This window comes from Penicillium canescens (assembly GCF_028828765.1).
Source record: "Penicillium canescens strain IBT 15451 chromosome Unknown utg000004l_segment0_segment0, whole genome shotgun sequence".
NCBI classification, from domain to species: domain Eukaryota; kingdom Fungi; phylum Ascomycota; class Eurotiomycetes; order Eurotiales; family Aspergillaceae; genus Penicillium; species Penicillium canescens.
This window is the reverse complement of record NW_026703966.1, coordinates 3,637,016-3,654,387: the sequence shown is the minus strand read 5'-3', so window position 1 is coordinate 3,654,387 and position 17,372 is coordinate 3,637,016. Positions and strand designations below refer to the sequence as shown.

Below are 17,372 nucleotides of genomic sequence, written 5' to 3'. Positions count from 1 at the left end.
TTATCATGGAAAAAGTAAAAGTATATATCTTGGAAAGATAGCAGACTCCATAGGTTATGTAAAGGGGTGTGAATTTCTTTAAGCCTTTTGGGATTAGGATAAATAAGGTGGAATGATGAGAATGAGATGGAATTCCAAAGCGGTAACTTAGTCTCCTCCGGGCTGCCAAGTCGATGACTGATCACAGCGGTTAATGAAGGTTTTGCCCTACTAAGACTCTCAATATAACTTTAGACCTGATAGCTTGTTCATGGTAGAGTGAGACTCGCGAAAGGACTAGTATAAAGACATAAAAAGCTTGTTTTACCAGGTTTAGGGCGTGAGATGTAACCTATAGATCGGATCCCTCAACTAAATGCACTTGATATCTATCCAACTTTGCATATCAAGATGTAATTATACACCTACCTATCTATATCACATACATTTACCAATATAAAGCTATATTTCTGTATCTCTGTAAATAAGTGTCGAGAATGCCTGACTCACCCCAGACCGCCTAATCGGGACTAGTGAATGACGAAATCGCAATCTTGGCCTCTCGACCAATCACAGCGCGGCCGAAGAGTCAGTTCGTCCGGGGGAGAAAGACGTGAATTATGTGTGACTTCTTTTTCTTCTCTTCTTTATTTTGATTCTCCCATTGATCCATTAACTTCCACTCTTCGACTTGCATTTCAAGTATTGCTGTGCATTAGCATACCCTCAATATCTCCCTCTATTCGCTCCCTCTTTCTGCCCCGCTCTGCAGCGATGTCGGCCTCAAGATCCGGAGTTCCCAATGCTGCGTCGGGGTCGACCAGCACCGGAAAGAAGGCTTTCCCTCCTGTTGATCTCGAGGGAAATGACCTGCCACCTTCTCCAGCCCCGTCCAGTCCTCACCCTGGTCGCCGCTACAACATTGCCACCGAATTGGTCTTCACCGAGGGCAGTGACCAATACAATGCCAGCAGCGTGCCGATCTACCAGGTACACATTCCACAACAACCCAATGGCAATTTCAATGGGATCTTAATGCTGACCATAATTAACTTATAGAGTGCTACTTTCAAGCAAACCTCTGGCGGTGGTGGTGGAGAGTATGACTACACTCGGTCTGGCAACCCGACCCGCACACACCTCGAGCGACACTTGGCCAAGATCATGTCGGCACAGCGTGCCCTCGTAGTCTCATCCGGTATGGCTGCTTTGGACGTGATCACCCGACTCCTCCGTCCTGGTGACGAGGTCGTCACCGGTGATGACCTCTACGGCGGTACCAACCGACTCCTCAAGTACCTCTCGACCAACGGCGGCATCATCGTGCACCACGTCGACACCACACAGCCTGAGAAGGTCCAGGCAGTACTGAGCGAGAAGACCACTATGGTGCTGCTCGAGACCCCTACCAACCCCCTCATCAAGATCGTTGACATTGGCCGCATTGCCACCGCTGCCCACGAAGCTAATCCCAACTGCATTGTCTCAGTGGATAACACTATGATGTCTCCGCTCCTGCTCAACCCTCTAGACTTCGGTGCGGATGTCGTTTACGAGAGTGGCACCAAGTACCTGTCGGGTCACCACGACCTGATGGCCGGTGTCATTGCCGTCAACGACCTGGCTCTCGGAGAACGTCTTTACTTCCCTATCAACGCCTCAGGATGCGGTCTGTCGCCTTTCGACTCTTGGCTGTTGCTGCGTGGTGTGAAGACCCTCAAGGTCCGCATGGACCAGCAACAGAGCAACGCTCAGCGCATTGCCGAGTTCCTTGAGTCGAACGGCTTCAAGGTCCGCTACCCCGGTCTGCGGTCGCACCCGCAGTACGAACTTCACAACTCCATGGCGCGGGGCGCCGGTGCTGTGCTCTCGTTCGAGACCGGTGACACCGTTATCAGTGAGCGCATTGTCGAGAGCGCCAAGATTTGGGCCATCAGTGTCAGCTTTGGCTGTGTCAACAGTTTGATCAGTATGCCCTGCCGTATGAGCCATGCCAGCATTGACGCGAAGACGCGGGCGGAACGCGCCATGCCAGAGGACTTGATTCGTCTCTGCGTAGGAATTGAGGATGTGGACGACTTGATTGACGACTTGAGCCGAGCGGTATGATTCCCATACATTCCCCCATTCTGGTGTTTTGGAAACTAATTCTTTCACAGTTGGTGCAAGCCGGTGCTGTCAATGTTACTATGGAAGGAATCGAGGCTCGCTAGAGGTGAATATCCGGCGTTGGGGATTTAAAACATGTTAGCTATAATGAACATTTCTGGACTTGCATTTATCCGGAGCGTAGATCTCGGGCCGGCATCGGAGACCCGGCGCCGGGTCGCGCCCGGGTCATTCTCGTCCGAAGCTGGGGTCGCGATAGTCCTCGTCTTACATTTGTAATTATTTTTCCCTAATTTGTTCTTCCCCGGGGTTTGTTTGTACAGTACTTACGCATTGTGATGCACTCTCACCCATACCCTTGCGCCCGATTATAAGACCCCATAAGAGTATGACTCGGGATGCAACCGCAGAACCATTCAATATGTCGACAGTAAAACAGAGCCCAATTGCGCGTTCTACAGCAGCATGGAACACGAAAAACCTGGGCAAGCGACTCGGTGTCGATGTCGCCAGCGCAGCAACCGCAGGCGCGCTGACCTGTCCGTTGATCACGATAATTGACCGGTAAGCTCAGAAGTTACAGAGGAGCTTTTCAAGACGCTAACCTGCTGAACAGTGCCATCATCGAGAAAGCATCAAAAGGCTTCCCTATCCAGCGAACAATAACAAACTGCCTCAAGTCCATGGTCTCCCGACCAAGCGGATTCTTTCTCAGCACTCCATTCCTCCTCATCTATACCCTGTACAGCTCGACCTACCTCACAGCAAATGCAATCGATACACTCACCTCCACGATGCGCAACCAGTCCTACGACACCGTAACACCGGGCCCCCTCAAATTCATCGCAACGACAACAGTCAACATGGCAATCTGCGTCTACAAAGACGCGCGCTTCGCCAAAATCTTCGGCGCCTCTCCTCCATCTCAACCGACAACCACAGCAACAGGCCAACCTCAACAACCACCCTCCGCTCTACGCGCCCCAGCTCCAGCACAGGCCCCAGCGCCTCCATCAACATGCCATCCGCACGCAGCCCCCGGCTCGACGTTAACAATCCCCAAATCCTCCTACACTCTCTTCTGCCTCCGCGACAGCATCACAATCTTCGCATCATTCAACATCCCAGCCCTCATCGCACCCTCAATACCGGATTTCGTCGCCTCAACGCCCGGCATGAAATCTGCCCTCGCGCAGTTCTCTTGTCCTGCTCTCATGCAGTTCGCGAGTACGCCCATGCATCTCCTCGGCTTGGATTTGTTTAACCGTCAGCCTGCTGGTGGTCTACCCTGGACGGATCGTGTGGCACGCATTCGTCGGGACTATGTCCCCGCCTGCTTTGCGCGTATGGGCAAGATTGTCCCTGCTTATGGTATTGGTGGTGTGGCCAATGTCAGATTGAGGGATTATTTGATGAAGCGCGTTGAGAATCGGGCTTGATTGAATGGATGCTTTGGTGCTGCTGTCGGATCGGACTTATGACTTGATGATCATTTTATTTTTCATTTCTCTAGATCTGCATTTGTTGTGGTTCATCTCTGATGCCACATTTCGTCTTCTCTCTCCACTCAGATTTGCATTCATCATCTATTAGGGGACTATGGTTGGAGTTTTTCTTGGATTTGCACGTTTGGCCTTGTTCAGGCCTAAGACGAGCTCTTTTCTATCATTTGGCCGTGGTCTCGATTGATTTTCGGGTACGTTTTCTCCTTTGTGTTATTATTCTTTCTTTGCTAGACTGTGTGATACATATTAGATACAGTACAAACTCGGGCTTTAGACTGGTTAGATTGTCTTTGCCGTTAATACTATGCAATTTTTCTTGGATCATGTCTTTTCCAATGTTCTCTGTTAGGATACTTCATAGCTGTAAAGGCGGACACGCACTTATGCAACGAGCTCAAAGGCACGGTGTCAGTGGCGTTTTCGATATGCGAGGCTAGCCAGTAGTACCCTGCAGGCTGATCAATACCGGACGTATGAATGTTTGGGCTACATAGTTTGCCAGATTCTCAAGCCTCAAGATCCACGTACGTCAATGCACTGTGATATCATCTCAGGCTCGTATCTAGTTTTCCATATTTCGATAACAATACATACATCCAATACAAAGATCAACAAAGATCCGAGCATGCTCCAAAATTGGGGGCTGATATTGGGTTGCATTAGTTTCTTGGCATCTATATTGTCCTAATTAGGTTTGGGGCACAAACTATACCTAAAAATGTCTCCGAGGTATCGAAGATATAAAGGAAAGAAAGGTAGAAGTTCCGATGGTATTATATTTGAGTGACACAGACAGTTCTGTCAGTATAACTACTGCAAATTTTCATTTACAGCCAAATTCCCAGACAAAGGTACCAATAAACAAACTATGTCTTGCCCTTGAGTTCCTTTCTAAACCAAAAGTCAAGTCAGCAAAAACCCAGCTGCTGGTTCCAACGCTGGCCCCGTCCACATCCATATCCAGCCCCTGTCCAACCGACTGGCCGACAGAACTATTCCTCCTCGGAGCCCTCGTTTAAATGGTAAGTCTGGCTTGTGCAGCAGTGAAGGTGAGTACCATAGCCCACAGACTTGGCTTGCAGCTGATAACTTTCAAGGTCTTGGATGCAAGAACGCGTCAGTGGCTTCGATACCACCGAGTCCCCCAGGGGCCTCAAGGCATCCAGTGTGATGGTATACCCTAGGAAAAGGAATGAACCAAAGGTTCAGAAAAAGAAACATGCAATTAGAAAAAAGATACCCCACATAGTAGAGGCCACCTCACGAATCTCGCTCCAATAGACGCGTGCCATGGGGAAAGCAATGGATGAAGAGAATCAGTTGGCTCCCGGTTAGGAAGTTGGATATCCTGGATTTCCTAATTGGGCCAACGTAGTAATTGTCGATGTTTTGCGAACCTAGGGAGGGAGGAGCCCAGCAGTCTGAAGGAAGGCGCGTCAAGATTAGATCAAGATGGATTGATTAGATCTTAAACTATTTGAGTTGTTTGCTACCCCGGATGTCCTAAATAGGCGGACGTGGCAATTTCGCGATGTTTTCCAATTATTGGGAGGGAGGAAATTCAGTTGCTGATGTAAAAACGCGTCTTGATGGTTTGAAGACGCGCCGAGTAAACTTTAAATCATTTAAGCTTTTTGAATCGTTTGCTACCCCGGATTTCCTATTTGGGCGACGTGGTAATTTCGCGACGTTTTCCAATTATTGGGAGGGAGGAAATTCAGTCGCTGACGTAAAAACACGTCTTGGTGCTTTGAAGACGCGTCGAGTAAACTTTAAATCATTTAAACTATTTGGCTTGTTTGTTCTCATCGGTCACATGTTTGTACATACACCCTACACTTCCAGGACTCCATGGATAGATGGCTCTTTTCTATTGGAACATCAGTAAGAGCCATCCCTAGCTTGCTCCATCATATGCTCAAGTTGAGCTACAGACTCCCGTGTCTCTCCCTGGCTAGGGAGATTGGCCACCATAAGATACAGCACGTCTTTCTGCATAAGCTTCTTGATCAGGCGCAAGCCAGTCTCCGGCGTACCCTTCAGTGCATGTCCAGAAGAGCGACGTCAGCATTCCCACGCTGCCTCTTCGAAGCGAGCATCTTGTCAAACCCCCGCACAGGAACATGGCCACCGGTAAGCAGTGATATCAGTGACCGCTGTTTGCTGCTGGGTGATTGGGATTGTTCAAGCGTGACTTCAACGAGGCACGATTCTCAGCAGATGCAGATAGAGCGAAGGAAGAGCCAGGATGCTCGGTCTCCTGTTTTATTGTTAGCATCATCACCGTCATATACGAATGCACGGCTCACGTATATGACTTCCGCTTTTCTATTCATATAATCACTGACCCATTCCCCAGCACCCTGGTACTTTTCTTGAAGTCCATTCATACCGGATGACGTTCCCATATCTCCCTCACTTCTGACTGCCTGTGCTGCCACCCGATCTAAATCTGGATACACCAACGCCGCAGCATCAGACAACTCCAGCTCTTCGTGCGTCTTGCCACTGACTAGTCTGACAGAATCAAGACCTCGTTTAAACTTGGGCTTAGTAGGAACGGGATTGCTGTACTCTTCAAATGTCTAATTGATGTCAAGCTTCTCCTTCGAAAAGAAGGCTTGTCCGATGGAGTTGGATAGTTTGCCTAGAAGACCCTGCTATTGACCGGAGACTTTATCTTTGAACACCACTACCATAGCAGAGTCCGCGTAGCATAAACAGCTCCTGATTGACTGGTCGAGGAGGGTGTTCTTCTTCTCCCGGTGTCGCATTTGTAGTCCGCGAGCTGTGCCTGCAATGACTTGCACCACGATTCCGACTGCTATAACCGCTGAAGTTGGGATGTTGCTTACAATCCCTGCAGCGATAAGCACTACTTCGATCCACTTTGAGGCTTAAAGGAGTTGTTAGCAGCTGTAAGTGTGGACTGTGAGAACAGGTAACGGAACGAACCTCATTTGCCTTGTCTAGATTCTCCAAAATTGCAGGAAAAGTTCTTGGCTTATGCCAAAGTCAGCAAGAACAGGTGCATATGCACGCACAAATCCGCGGATCTTCTTTCTCGTCTTCGTTGAGGGATGATCACCCGACAAGGAAGACGTGTCTTTGATTGGACTGCCCCATCATCTGTTCATGGAAATCTCGTCCAGACTGAATTTCTCGCCGAATCATGTTACCCTGGTCCAAGTTACAACACTCGCGCATGCCAGGAACCAGGAAATGAGTAGCGAATGGGGAGATCCAGACATCATGAGCCAAAAGCCGGCCGGGTATTCTTATCATATGAATCCAGCCTACATATCTGCACCCGAAGAACTCCCATTTACCACCTATAAAAGCGAGTTAGTAAATCATCTCAAGACCAAGACCAATGGAATCTTACACAAAGGGCTCGGAGTGCAAATACAACTCCTCAACCTCACCACCAAACACACGGCCCTGCGCAACAGCTGCTGCGTTCCGGGTATCATGCAGCATAGAGGCAGGGCCACAAACCAAAACCCCAACACGTTGTTTCTTCTGCATATGCGTCCCTTGAACATGAGCCATAGCTACAGTGCGTGCAACCAAGCCAGACAGATCGGGTCGTGCATTGCGGTAGACGTTCAGGCCGAAACTTCCTGTAGTCGTTACCTCGGTTGGAGGCACCTTGCCCCCTGTGCCGTTGACATCGTCAGATTCCGAAGATGAAGAAAATCCAGAGTTGCGTTGAGCTGTGACGTGGACAGAAACCGAAGTTTCGAACCCGTTGTCCGGTTCTGTTGATAGCATCGTTGACTGCGAAATCCGAGACTCGATTTCTTCAATGTACCAGTCCGCCATGGTGTGATCGCGAGTTGAGAATATAACTTGGAGAATTCGGCGGTGACTTCTGTCTTTCTCGTTGGTTGAAGATGCCATGCCCGTGAGACGGAGTGCTTCGTCTACCATGGCAAGCGAGAACCCGCCTCCCGAGCCGCCCGCGATGACTAGAATAGTGTCGAATTGGGCCATGTGAGGCTCACTGACGCCGCCGTAAGGACCTTCTATAAGGATCTTCTTTGTGCAGCCTGGATTCCGCTCTGCCATCGCTCTCAAGCGTCCCGTAACTCCCCCACGGGGCTTGATGTAGAAGACAAGTTCTGAGGATTTGCCGGATTCATCGTGTGTGCGACATGCGGAAGAGATCGTGAATGGGTGGGCAGTGAGTAAGTGCAGATCTGAAGTCAGAAATCGCACGAATACATGTTGGCCGGGTGTCCATTTCATAGTTGATGAAACGGAGACTTTGACGAGACCACATGGCAAGAGCTCGAGACTGGCGTTGTGGAGGCCGTACTTCAAGTAGGTTCGGGCATGTCCTGCAATCAGGCTGGTTATATAAATCGCACCGGAAGCAATGAAGTAGTCCCTGTAACATGTCAATATAACTTCATCAAGGAATCGTTCAATTGATCATACCAGGAAGAAAGTCGGAAATCGCAGTGAATGAAGAAGAATACGACAAAGACCACAGCCACGGAGATATGAGTAGCCTTGAAGAATTCATAAAATCGATTCCTGGAGCGTGTCAGACTCTTTTCTTTCTTCGCGAATCAAATGTAATCTAACCGAATGAAAGGCAGCGACATGAGGGTCAGATATGCCTGCGAGATAAGAGCAGTAACACCTGTCCAGTAAGTCACGCTTGTCTTCCATTGCTTGACCATCTCCCCTTTCCCAATATCGTAGATTATAAAAGGAAAAGTGTGAACCAAGGCCAAAACGAACATCGCATAACTGGTCCAATGGTGGAAAACTTGGAGTTTCTCATGCGGAATACCAGTCAAGGCTGAAATCATATTGGCTTTTGTGCTCAGGGCCCTGATGTATAGTTAGTGAATGAATTTTAAGCGGCTTCCAAATAATATAGCTCACAGCACAAATGGCAACAGCCCAAGGGCCATCCAACCTGCCCGAGTCGCAAGGGGTGGACTACCTCCATACGAGGCGTCTGTCGGCCAGTAGTAGGGTTTCGGCCCGAGCGTCATTGCTATGATCGTCAGTTAGCTTCCTCATGTATCCCGTAACTCCATATAAATCTACCGAAGAAGAAAATAGCGCCGACCGCGCCCAAAATCACCACGCCCAATGCCGGCGACCAATACCGCAACGTGCGGGATCGCAATCCGCGATAAGAAAGGTATCGCGAGACTGAAGTGAACATACGCCATGGTCTTGTTCGCTTCACGCAATCCGGGGCAAATCTAACCAGTAGATTGGAAATCGTGAACACACCAATCACAGCACACATGAAGTATACCGTGTTTAGCGCATAGACGTGATCGGCTTGGTACCTAAAGATCTTCAATGAGCACACGCATATAATTTCCGAGTGGTAAAGGCGCATACCAGTAACGCCAACTATAATTGCGATAGCGGCATTGAGCGTCTGTCAGCTTGCATTTGTCTGCACGAGATGAGTGCAGCATCACCGGCTGATCTAGCCAGGGGGCCCCGGACATCTCCATGTCCATCATCTTGTGACCGAGGAGAACTTGCAACCATTGAGAAGAGAAAGTCAAATTTTAATATGAAAAGGGGACGTTAGTAGCTTTGGAACGGCCATCTCAGTGGATGGTTGCGGAACCGAAAACGGGAATTGTGTTCTATCAAGGACTCAAGGGTGTTTAGACATTCCCGGGCCCCGCCGATCACCCCGGGAGATCTGCTCACAATTGAGCATATTTCCTGGAGAGACGGGGCTGTAATCATCATTTGGTTGTTGGTCCCACTGTAGACTGAGGTTGAACTAGAGCACATTTGCGCAACAAGGCGGTCTTGCCGCACATGAAACCCACCGTGCCTGATTCGTAGGCAGATTCGTGTCACTACGCTGATCTTTCGCATATTACTTCTTGTTTCGAGTCTGCAATATTCTTTTTTCTGCTCGAATCCGAGCTATTCAGCGCATATACGAGTATGCATCCGGACTCCGGAGACCCCGGGCTCGAGCCACCAGGACTCTCTAATGTAGTGAGGGGAGAGGGCTCAAACGAAAAACTTTTAAATTGGAAGAGTCATGGGGTAGTATTCGCCAAATAATAAAACGAGTCGATGAAGCAATAGAAACATGGCAAAAGACAAAAAGGAAAAAAAAAAAAAAGAAGAAAAAGGGAAAGCAGTATATACACCGCATCAGGACTAGCGCCTCACATGGCAGATCCAACCCTACATTCCGATTGCGTTGTCTATTCAAGGGGCACTGGCGCGACTGAAATAGTAGCCCCAAGCGGCTCCTTGGCAGTGATCGGACTCTCATTCCCGATGCCGTACATCTTCAGCGCACGGTGGCCTCCGCGCACGCTGTCTGCTTCGACACCCTTGGCCCGAAGCACGCTGGTAGCCACGCGTGCCGAGTCCCCATCGTAGCAGACTACGAGAATGTGATATCTACCCAGATCTGAGACCAAGACGTCATCTGTGAAAATCTTCTCCAGCTCCACCCATTGCGCCTCCAACACCCCCGGATCTGAAAACGGTGATGGGGTGTGAGGCCCGACGCTGGACAATGGCAGGTTCATCGAACCAGGGAGGTGCCATGCATAGAAGTCGAGGGGTTTTCGCAGGTCCAGAACACGATTTTGGCTCTTCAGTACTATCTCGCTCAGCTGACATTGGGTGAGGGTTCGTGGTGATCCATAGAATTGCGGTAAGACCTCCAGTGCGTCCCGCTCCCAGCTCTCGTCGTAACGGTGCAAATCGACCTTTGTCAGGCGCTGGAGGTTAAATTAGCTTTTGTGGAAACAATAACGCAAACACGTCATGGAGTTGGTATTTACCTCATTCCGGATTGGGTGGAATTGCTCGTCGCCTAGCTTTTGGAAGTACTCCCCGATGTACTGGTATGGCAGGTCGCAGCAGAGGAAGACGCAGTGGGTTTTGCCATCTGGACCTGAAAGCTTAGACAGGGTTTCCTCGGCCTTGCGCTTCCCCAGAGTCTGGAACAGCCCTTGAAGATTGAACCCAGATGATGGGCCACAGACCAGTCCCTCTCGACAGAGGTTCAGGGACAGGGTATATGACTCCAAGGATCCAACTTCCTCAATGGTATCCACAGCCTCTTTCCAAGGAAACTCGACAGGGCGCATCAGGGCGTATGATCTGGGGCCAGGTACCCGATCACCAGGGGCTGTACAGACTCCAAGTCTGTGGACAGATGGTTTAACTCCCTTGAAATAAGTACCCAGACCGGTCATAGTACCTGACGTACCCATGCCAGCACAAAGAACATTAATCTCAGGCAGCTGCTTGAAGATCTGAGGACCGGTCCACCGGATATGAGACTGCCAGTTGTTGCTGTTCTCATATTGGTTTGGGTTGACAATCTTGTCAGACTCCATAGCCTGTCTCCGGGCGCTTTGAATGCCACCTCTCTCGTCGAGTGGCTCTGGCTGAGATGGACCACCAAACAAGGTAATATCCAGGCCAAAGAACTGCATCAGCTTTAGCTTTGCATCACTTGTCTTGTTGCTTAGGAACGCCCGGGTATCATTCACTCCATGCATGACACGGGCAACCATCGACATCGAAATGACTGTTGATCCGGAGCTGTACTCGATGATTCGTTCGGTCTCGCCAGGTACCACGCTGGTTTCAAGCATGTTCATCGCTTGTTGCGTGTCAGCAGATATCTCAGTGAACAGTCATAACTTTTCATACCTGGCATTGCTTTGACGTTGTTTGCTGGATGCATGGTCATCATCTTGGCATATATCCGCACCCCATCTTCATAGTAAGGGTTCAGATGAGGCGGCAGCTCGACAAGAGGTAGGGGAGGCTGCGAGTCAGGGTCAAAGTATTTCTTCAAGGAGTCAGGACCAAAATAGGTATTGCCCTCATTGATGTTGGTCATGTTGGCAGAAGAAGTGGCTAAGTTATTGCAATTTTCAACTTTTGTGATCTGAACGAACATCGAAGTAAAATGATGGGTCTCTCAGGGAAGTTATAGGGCTACAATGGCAATCATTTGCCCCTCTTCCTGTTGCGTCTTTCTTGGCGTCCGAGAGGTAGATTGAGATTAGTCGCTCCACAGCTCGTGAATGTCCTGCCACACGACTCAGAAATGAGGGGCATATCTTTCGGAGCCAGTCAGACGTGGAAGCTGCATGCGCCGGAAATTTGAGGCTAGGAACAAGGAAACTGCGTGGAGCAAGCTCCTAGATGTCATTGCGGCCAATTGTAGATCGGATTCTGTTTCTGCTCTCTTCACGGGTATTGGATATCAAATTGAAAACGGAATGATCAACAGAGCTGCGTCATGTTTTCCTTTGGTATTTGAGACGTCTTACTCGGCAATGTTCTAGAAACCGTGATTATTCGTCCTTTGTATGTATAGAGGGGCATTTGGCAAGGTCCTCAGAGGGAAGCAAATTCATTCTCGCATGTGCTTTGCTTGGCATAAATAATGGTTAGCTGATTGAAAATATCCGATTCGATATTCACGCGAGTATAGAAAGGGGCGGGTACCTTGAGAGCGTTTGAGAAGGTTTGCCAACCCTAATTTCTGCAGATCTTCTGTCAAGGTGCTCGCTTTGTCGATCGGTCGGATTCAACCGATCCTTCGGCAATTGCGAAGCTGAGATTATATTGATTTGGCTGAGTTAGCTTAGATCTTTTATTTCTTCTGTTTTCTTCTGTTTTTCCTGTTTTATTTGTCCTGCGTTCCTCGGAAAGGGAGTCTGTTCACCATCCCTTCACATTCTACTCGCAATGGCAGGGGTACTTGCAAACAACTCAGGGCGATCCACGCCCCAGGCGGATGCCGCGGTTGAGAAGAATGGAGCCCATGTTGAATTCAATGAGCAAACTAATTATGTGCCTAAGCGCACCATCATCACGGTTAGTGTGCCCAGCAAGAAGCAATATGGCCACTAAGCTAATGCCGACCCAGATCTTCCTGGCATGTTCCACGGTCGATTTACTGGCTTTGATGGACCAGACAACTCTGGCGGCCAGTTTGTCTATTATTGGGAATGCATTAGGAGCTAGTGATCAAACTTCGTGGATATCGGGCGGTTATTTCGTGTATGCTCTCCCATGGTTGTCGATGCTTGCCAACACTGACACTCCTGTAGAACATCAACATGTTTCCAGTTACTATATGGCAAACTTTCTGACATCTGGTCTCGCAAGCTGGTTCTCTTCGTCGGTCTGGCCATCTTCTTTTTCGGGTCACTAGCAGCCTCTCTTGCTCAGACTGCCACACAATTGATCGTCTTCCGTGCTTTCACTGGAGTAGGCGGCGGCGGCCTTATGACAGTTGCACAGATGATTGTCAGTGATGTTGTTCCACTTCGTGAACGAGGTAAATATCAAGGTATCCTAGGTGCCGTGGTTGCTATTGCCAACGGCATAGGCCCTGTCATCGGCGGTGCATTAGCCTCGATATCGGAAGACTCATGGCGATGGATCTTCCGTCTCAATCTGCCTTTAACAGCTTTGACTACCCTGGCGGTTCTGTTCTTCATGCCTCTTCGCAAGGTTACTGGTGACTGGAAAGTCAAGCTGAAGGCGATCGATTTCTTCGGTGCGCTTTTGGCTCTAGGGGGAACCTCAGTCCTGCTTCTTGGTTTGACTTGGGGTGGTGGTGAATACTCATGGAACTCAGCTCATGTTATTGCAACTTTGGTTGTTGGATTCGCCATCTCTGTTGCTTTTGTTGCGTGGCAGTGGAAGGGAACGTCAACGCCGCTTGTTCCAATGCATATTTTCAGGGGCAAGATTGTGAACGGCGCCTGTTTGACTATGTTTATCAATGGGTGGAACTTTTGGTTCAAGTCTACTATATTCCCACCTTCTATCAGTTGGTATTTGGATACTCAACGGTGAAGGCTGCAGCAATGCTGCTACCCATCACACTCATGCAGAGTATGGACCTGCTTTCCTCATTCAATCCCATTGCTAACGCCGCATACAGCTGTCAGCAGTACCGGTTCTGGCCTCATTGTACATTGGGTTGGCCGCTATCGAGAATGTATCCTCTTTGGATGGGTCATCTGGGCTGCTGGGCTTGGGCTTTTCTCGACACTCGATCAGAACTCGGGACTGGGAAAGCAGATTGGATATGGTATCCTCACAGGTGTTGGAGTTGGAAACACTCTGCAGCCGTATGTTGCCCTCAAACAATTATTTGCCGCAGACTGATCATTATAGTGCTCTCATTGCCGTCCAGGCTGGTGTCGAAAGGCGAGACATGGCTGTGGTCACCTCCTTCAGGAAGTAAGTATACCTGCAATATTTGCATTTCATCGCTAACAAGAACAGCTTTGTACGCAATCTTGGTGGCACACTTGGCCTTGCTATAGCGGGAACTATCATGTAAGTTTCCCGTCAAGTCTGTCTTTTGTTTTGCTAACAAGTATAGCAACAACATCGTCTCCTCGTCCATCTCAGTCCTTCAACTTGACGAGACTCAGTCCCGTTCCCTCCTCTCCAGTCCACAAAATTATCTTTCAAAGCTACCTGCAGAAGATGCACAGCACGTGCGTGATGTTCTTACCCCGGCGTATCAAAAAGGCTTCCGCATTATCTTCATCATTGGTGCATCGCTTGCAGCACTTGCTTTCTTCTTGTCTGCTTGGCTGATCCCACAGCTTGGTCTAAAGCGAGCAGATGATGAAAAATTGAAAGAGGAGGGAAAGAAGAGGATAGAAGGAAAATTGGACGAGGAGAAGAGATAGAGCTTCTGCTACGTCTGTCAATTCGCTGAATATGAATTCCACTTTTAGTAGGAGAGGGACGACTTTTGTCGGGAAATCACCTGTGTCGTAACCAGGGCATCTTCCAGCTTTATATGGAGTTCTGCAAGATTATCGAAATACATTGTACAATAAAATGATACCATTTCAGGCGAGCAACTAGCCAAATTCCTTCATACTTAAGGTCAAGCAGAGGCGGTCGAGAAGATCCATAGAGAGGAACGAGATTCAAGTTTTGACAAGCATTGTGGCTCGTCAAAAACATGTATATAATTATTTTTAGAAAAAGAAATAGAGAATCGAGAGAAATTGACTGAAATAACATAAACACGCAGATAAACACGTCCAAGGAGCTATGTGAGCCGAGTCTTATGTAACAATCCTTCATTCTCCAGGCTTCCAGGTTCTCCCCCAATCTCCCTGCGCAGACAAAGTCCCTCAACCATGTAGCGACGTCTGCACATACCAACATGGTGCTCTCGCTGCCGGTCCCCAGCTTCTACAGATCATCGGCCTCATCCCCACACCCCGCTGACGGCTCACCCGCTCAGTCCCGACACCGAAGTTCAACCTCCTCCTCCAGCTCCTCCTCCAGCCGTATCTGGAAACCCGCTGCTGTGAGCCAGACTTCCTCTTCTTCAAATCATTCCATTACCCTCGAAGCCCTACGCAATAATCCTTTCGGCAGTTCACGGTCCCGCGGCTCCGCCCAGCTCTCGCTCAGTGAGACTGAGGAACAAAGGCGGGAGCAGGAGGAACTCAACACGGCACTTGAGACTCTGGTACGCGTCTTCCCTGATGTGAAGGTTGAAGTATTCCGGGAGCTACTGGTGCACTTTGATGGTCAGAGTCGGGTGCAGGTGTGCGTCGAGGAGCTACTCAGGAACAAGAAGAAATGGGTTTCTGGGCGGTGGAATATCCCCGAGGGGAACAGTGAAGCCGATGCAGATGGAAATGCTCGCACAGGTTCTTGTGGCTATCCCGACGACGATATTACTCGGAATGACGCCGACCAGCGTGGTCTCGTGCCACCCGAGGAGCGGTTCCGGTCTGATGAATACAAGGCTACCGTGCGGATCGCCTTGACCAAAGAATTCAACAGTCTAAGCAGGAGTATTGTCGACGCCGTGCTGGCCGAAGCGAATTACAGCTATGCTCGGGCACGGCCGACGCTTCGGGATCTATCGCGCCGCACCTGGCGTGCGACTATCAACAGTCTCCTCCCCTTTAGGAGAAAGAAAGATCGCGAGGAGCATCCCTTCATGGTCTGGCATCGTCGTGCAGATGGTGAGATGGTTCCCGGTCTGAGAGAAACAGGATGCAGTGAGCTGGATGGTGAGCTCCATGAGATGCTGCTTGCCCCCTTGATACGGCAGAAGCGCGAAGAGCAGGAGAACAAGGACTTTAGATTTGCTTCGGAGTTGAATGAGAAAGAGGCTCACGCTGTTGATGCCCTGTACGAATGCGAGTGTTGCTTTGCCGACGTGACATTCGAGCAGATCGCGACATGTTCGGCCGATACTCATATTATATGCTACCACTGCATCCAACGAACGGTCTACGAAGCACTCTTTGGGCAAGGCTGGGGCAAATCTGTGGACTTGGAGCGCTCTACTTTGAAGTGTCTTGCGCCGCTTTCAGTTGGGTCCTGCGCCGGATGTCTTCATCCCCAGATTGTCCAACAGGCCATTCTTCTCGATACAGCTGGCGTGGAAACGTACCGCAAGTTCGAGGACCGGCTTTTCTCTGAAGCGCTTTTAAAGTCTCAGTTGAAGCTCATCCGATGTCCGTTCTGCTCCTATGCCGAAATCGATCCAGTCTATCACCCTTCATCCCGTGGTGTCTGCTGGCGTATCCGCCGTGATGGCGGCATCATCCCTACGATTTTAATGGCCCTCCTTCTCCTTGATCTTGTCCCGCTCCTCTTGATACCCGTCCTCATTCTTCTCATTCTGGACCCTGCTGCCGTAACAACAGTCTTCGGCAATTCTATACGTACCCTCTGTCTCAAAATGCGCCCCAAACGATTCAACTGTGTCAACCCCTCTTGTCTGCGCATTAGCTGCATGACTTGCCAAAAACCATGGCGAGATCCACACGTCTGTCACGAGCCTCTGCTTCTAGACTTACGCGCCACCGTCGAGGCTGCTCGCACCGCCGCCGTAAAACGCACTTGTCCCCGCTGCTGCCTTTCCTTCGTCAAATCCTCAGGCTGCAACAAGCTGACCTGCGTCTGTGGTTATTCTATGTGCTACCTCTGCCGCAAAGCGTTAGGCCCACCTCTCCGGCAGTCCATACCCGGACGTGAAAACGCCCAGCATCCACATGGTCTCGGCGCCTACGACGGACCCGGCGATAACCCCAACCCCTTTGACGACGAGCGAGGCGGCAACATCTCAGATGATGACGAGTTCGAAGAACCAGAAGGCTACCAGCACTTCTGCGAACACTTCCGGATTAACCCCGGGTCCCGCTGTACCGAATGCACCAAATGTAATCTCTACCAAGCCGAAGACGAAGAAGCCGTCGCCCGCCGCGCAGGCGAGAAAGCCGAGCGGGAATGGCGGATTCGTCAGGGAGTTAGCACTGACAATGCCACGGCTTCCGCTGTTGGATTCCGTAATATCAACCAGGATCTTTCGGCTGCAGCAGATGGTCCCGCTAACCGTCGCGCCTCGACTTCGATGTGGGATATGCAGTTTGGAACGTCCAGGAAGCCTTGGGATTACTGGCTTATTGATGTATGGTGTCATGGTCGGTGGAAAATTGAGGGTCAGGCTTTTGTGGATTGGGTCGTGGAACGCATCGTCGTGATCGACGAAGAATGAGACTTTTTTCTCCCTTGTTTTAAGAATTTTTGAGATTGCTTTCTCATTTTGGATTTAAAGTTGCGACTTTGGCGCTGTTGCTTTTTCACTCTCCCCTCAGGAGAGTTTGGCGTCGGTTGTGTTTCTTTGGGGGGCTTGGATGACTTGATGATTGATGACATTCTCTTCGGCTTTGGTTACGCGGATCTTCTCTGCTCATACGATATAGCGCGGACCTTACTTTCTTTAAT

The 17,372-nt window shown here is 49.7% G+C and overlaps 8 protein-coding genes across 8 annotated transcripts; 4 read left to right on the top strand and 4 right to left on the bottom strand.

Moving 5' to 3' along the window:
- Window positions 1–753: 753 nt before the first annotated feature.
- N7446_006735 (cystathionine beta-lyase STR3) lies at window positions 754–2,192 on the top strand (the record flags this gene model as incomplete). Its single annotated transcript, XM_058515482.1, has 3 exons — window positions 754–969; window positions 1,039–2,082; window positions 2,139–2,192. 3 exons carry the CDS (start codon window positions 754–756, stop codon window positions 2,190–2,192), a joined length of 1,314 nt encoding a protein of 437 aa, XP_058372660.1.
- A 317-nt stretch (window positions 2,193–2,509) lies between these two features.
- Window positions 2,510–3,527, top strand: N7446_006734 (uncharacterized protein; the record flags this gene model as incomplete). The annotated part of the gene is made up of 2 exons (XM_058515481.1): window positions 2,510–2,652; window positions 2,705–3,527. 2 exons carry the CDS (start codon window positions 2,510–2,512, stop codon window positions 3,525–3,527), a joined length of 966 nt encoding a protein of 321 aa, XP_058372659.1.
- A 1,947-nt stretch (window positions 3,528–5,474) lies between these two features.
- N7446_006733 (uncharacterized protein) lies at window positions 5,475–5,718 on the bottom strand (the record flags this gene model as incomplete). The annotated part of the gene is made up of 2 exons (XM_058515480.1): window positions 5,475–5,630; window positions 5,671–5,718. 2 exons carry the CDS (start codon window positions 5,716–5,718, stop codon window positions 5,475–5,477), a joined length of 204 nt encoding a protein of 67 aa, XP_058372658.1.
- A 21-nt stretch (window positions 5,719–5,739) lies between these two features.
- N7446_006732 (uncharacterized protein) lies at window positions 5,740–6,767 on the bottom strand (the record flags this gene model as incomplete). Its single annotated transcript, XM_058515479.1, has 5 exons — window positions 5,740–5,853; window positions 5,903–6,168; window positions 6,262–6,426; window positions 6,449–6,591; window positions 6,682–6,767. 5 exons carry the CDS (start codon window positions 6,765–6,767, stop codon window positions 5,740–5,742), a joined length of 774 nt encoding a protein of 257 aa, XP_058372657.1.
- A 151-nt stretch (window positions 6,768–6,918) lies between these two features.
- N7446_006731 (ferric reductase family protein) lies at window positions 6,919–9,094 on the bottom strand (the record flags this gene model as incomplete). Its single annotated transcript, XM_058515478.1, has 7 exons — window positions 6,919–6,925; window positions 6,979–7,986; window positions 8,037–8,135; window positions 8,187–8,438; window positions 8,493–8,607; window positions 8,661–8,911; window positions 8,967–9,094. 7 exons carry the CDS (start codon window positions 9,092–9,094, stop codon window positions 6,919–6,921), a joined length of 1,860 nt encoding a protein of 619 aa, XP_058372656.1.
- Window positions 9,095–9,805: 711 nt separating this feature from the next.
- Window positions 9,806–11,469, bottom strand: N7446_006730 (putative cysteine synthase B; the record flags this gene model as incomplete). Its single annotated transcript, XM_058515477.1, has 3 exons — window positions 9,806–10,333; window positions 10,397–11,226; window positions 11,277–11,469. The coding sequence occupies 3 exons, from the start codon at window positions 11,467–11,469 to the stop codon at window positions 9,806–9,808; spliced, it is 1,551 nt and encodes a 516-aa protein (XP_058372655.1).
- Window positions 11,470–12,326: 857 nt separating this feature from the next.
- Window positions 12,327–14,296, top strand: N7446_006729 (uncharacterized protein; the record flags this gene model as incomplete). Its single annotated transcript, XM_058515476.1, has 7 exons — window positions 12,327–12,455; window positions 12,508–12,641; window positions 12,692–13,419; window positions 13,534–13,723; window positions 13,770–13,835; window positions 13,881–13,934; window positions 13,981–14,296. 7 exons carry the CDS (start codon window positions 12,327–12,329, stop codon window positions 14,294–14,296), a joined length of 1,617 nt encoding a protein of 538 aa, XP_058372654.1.
- Window positions 14,297–14,784: 488 nt separating this feature from the next.
- Window positions 14,785–17,142, top strand: N7446_006728 (E3 ubiquitin-protein ligase; the record flags this gene model as incomplete). Its single annotated transcript, XM_058515475.1, has 1 exon — window positions 14,785–17,142. One exon carries the CDS (start codon window positions 14,785–14,787, stop codon window positions 17,140–17,142), a length of 2,358 nt encoding a protein of 785 aa, XP_058372653.1.
- Window positions 17,143–17,372: the final 230 nt, after the last annotated feature.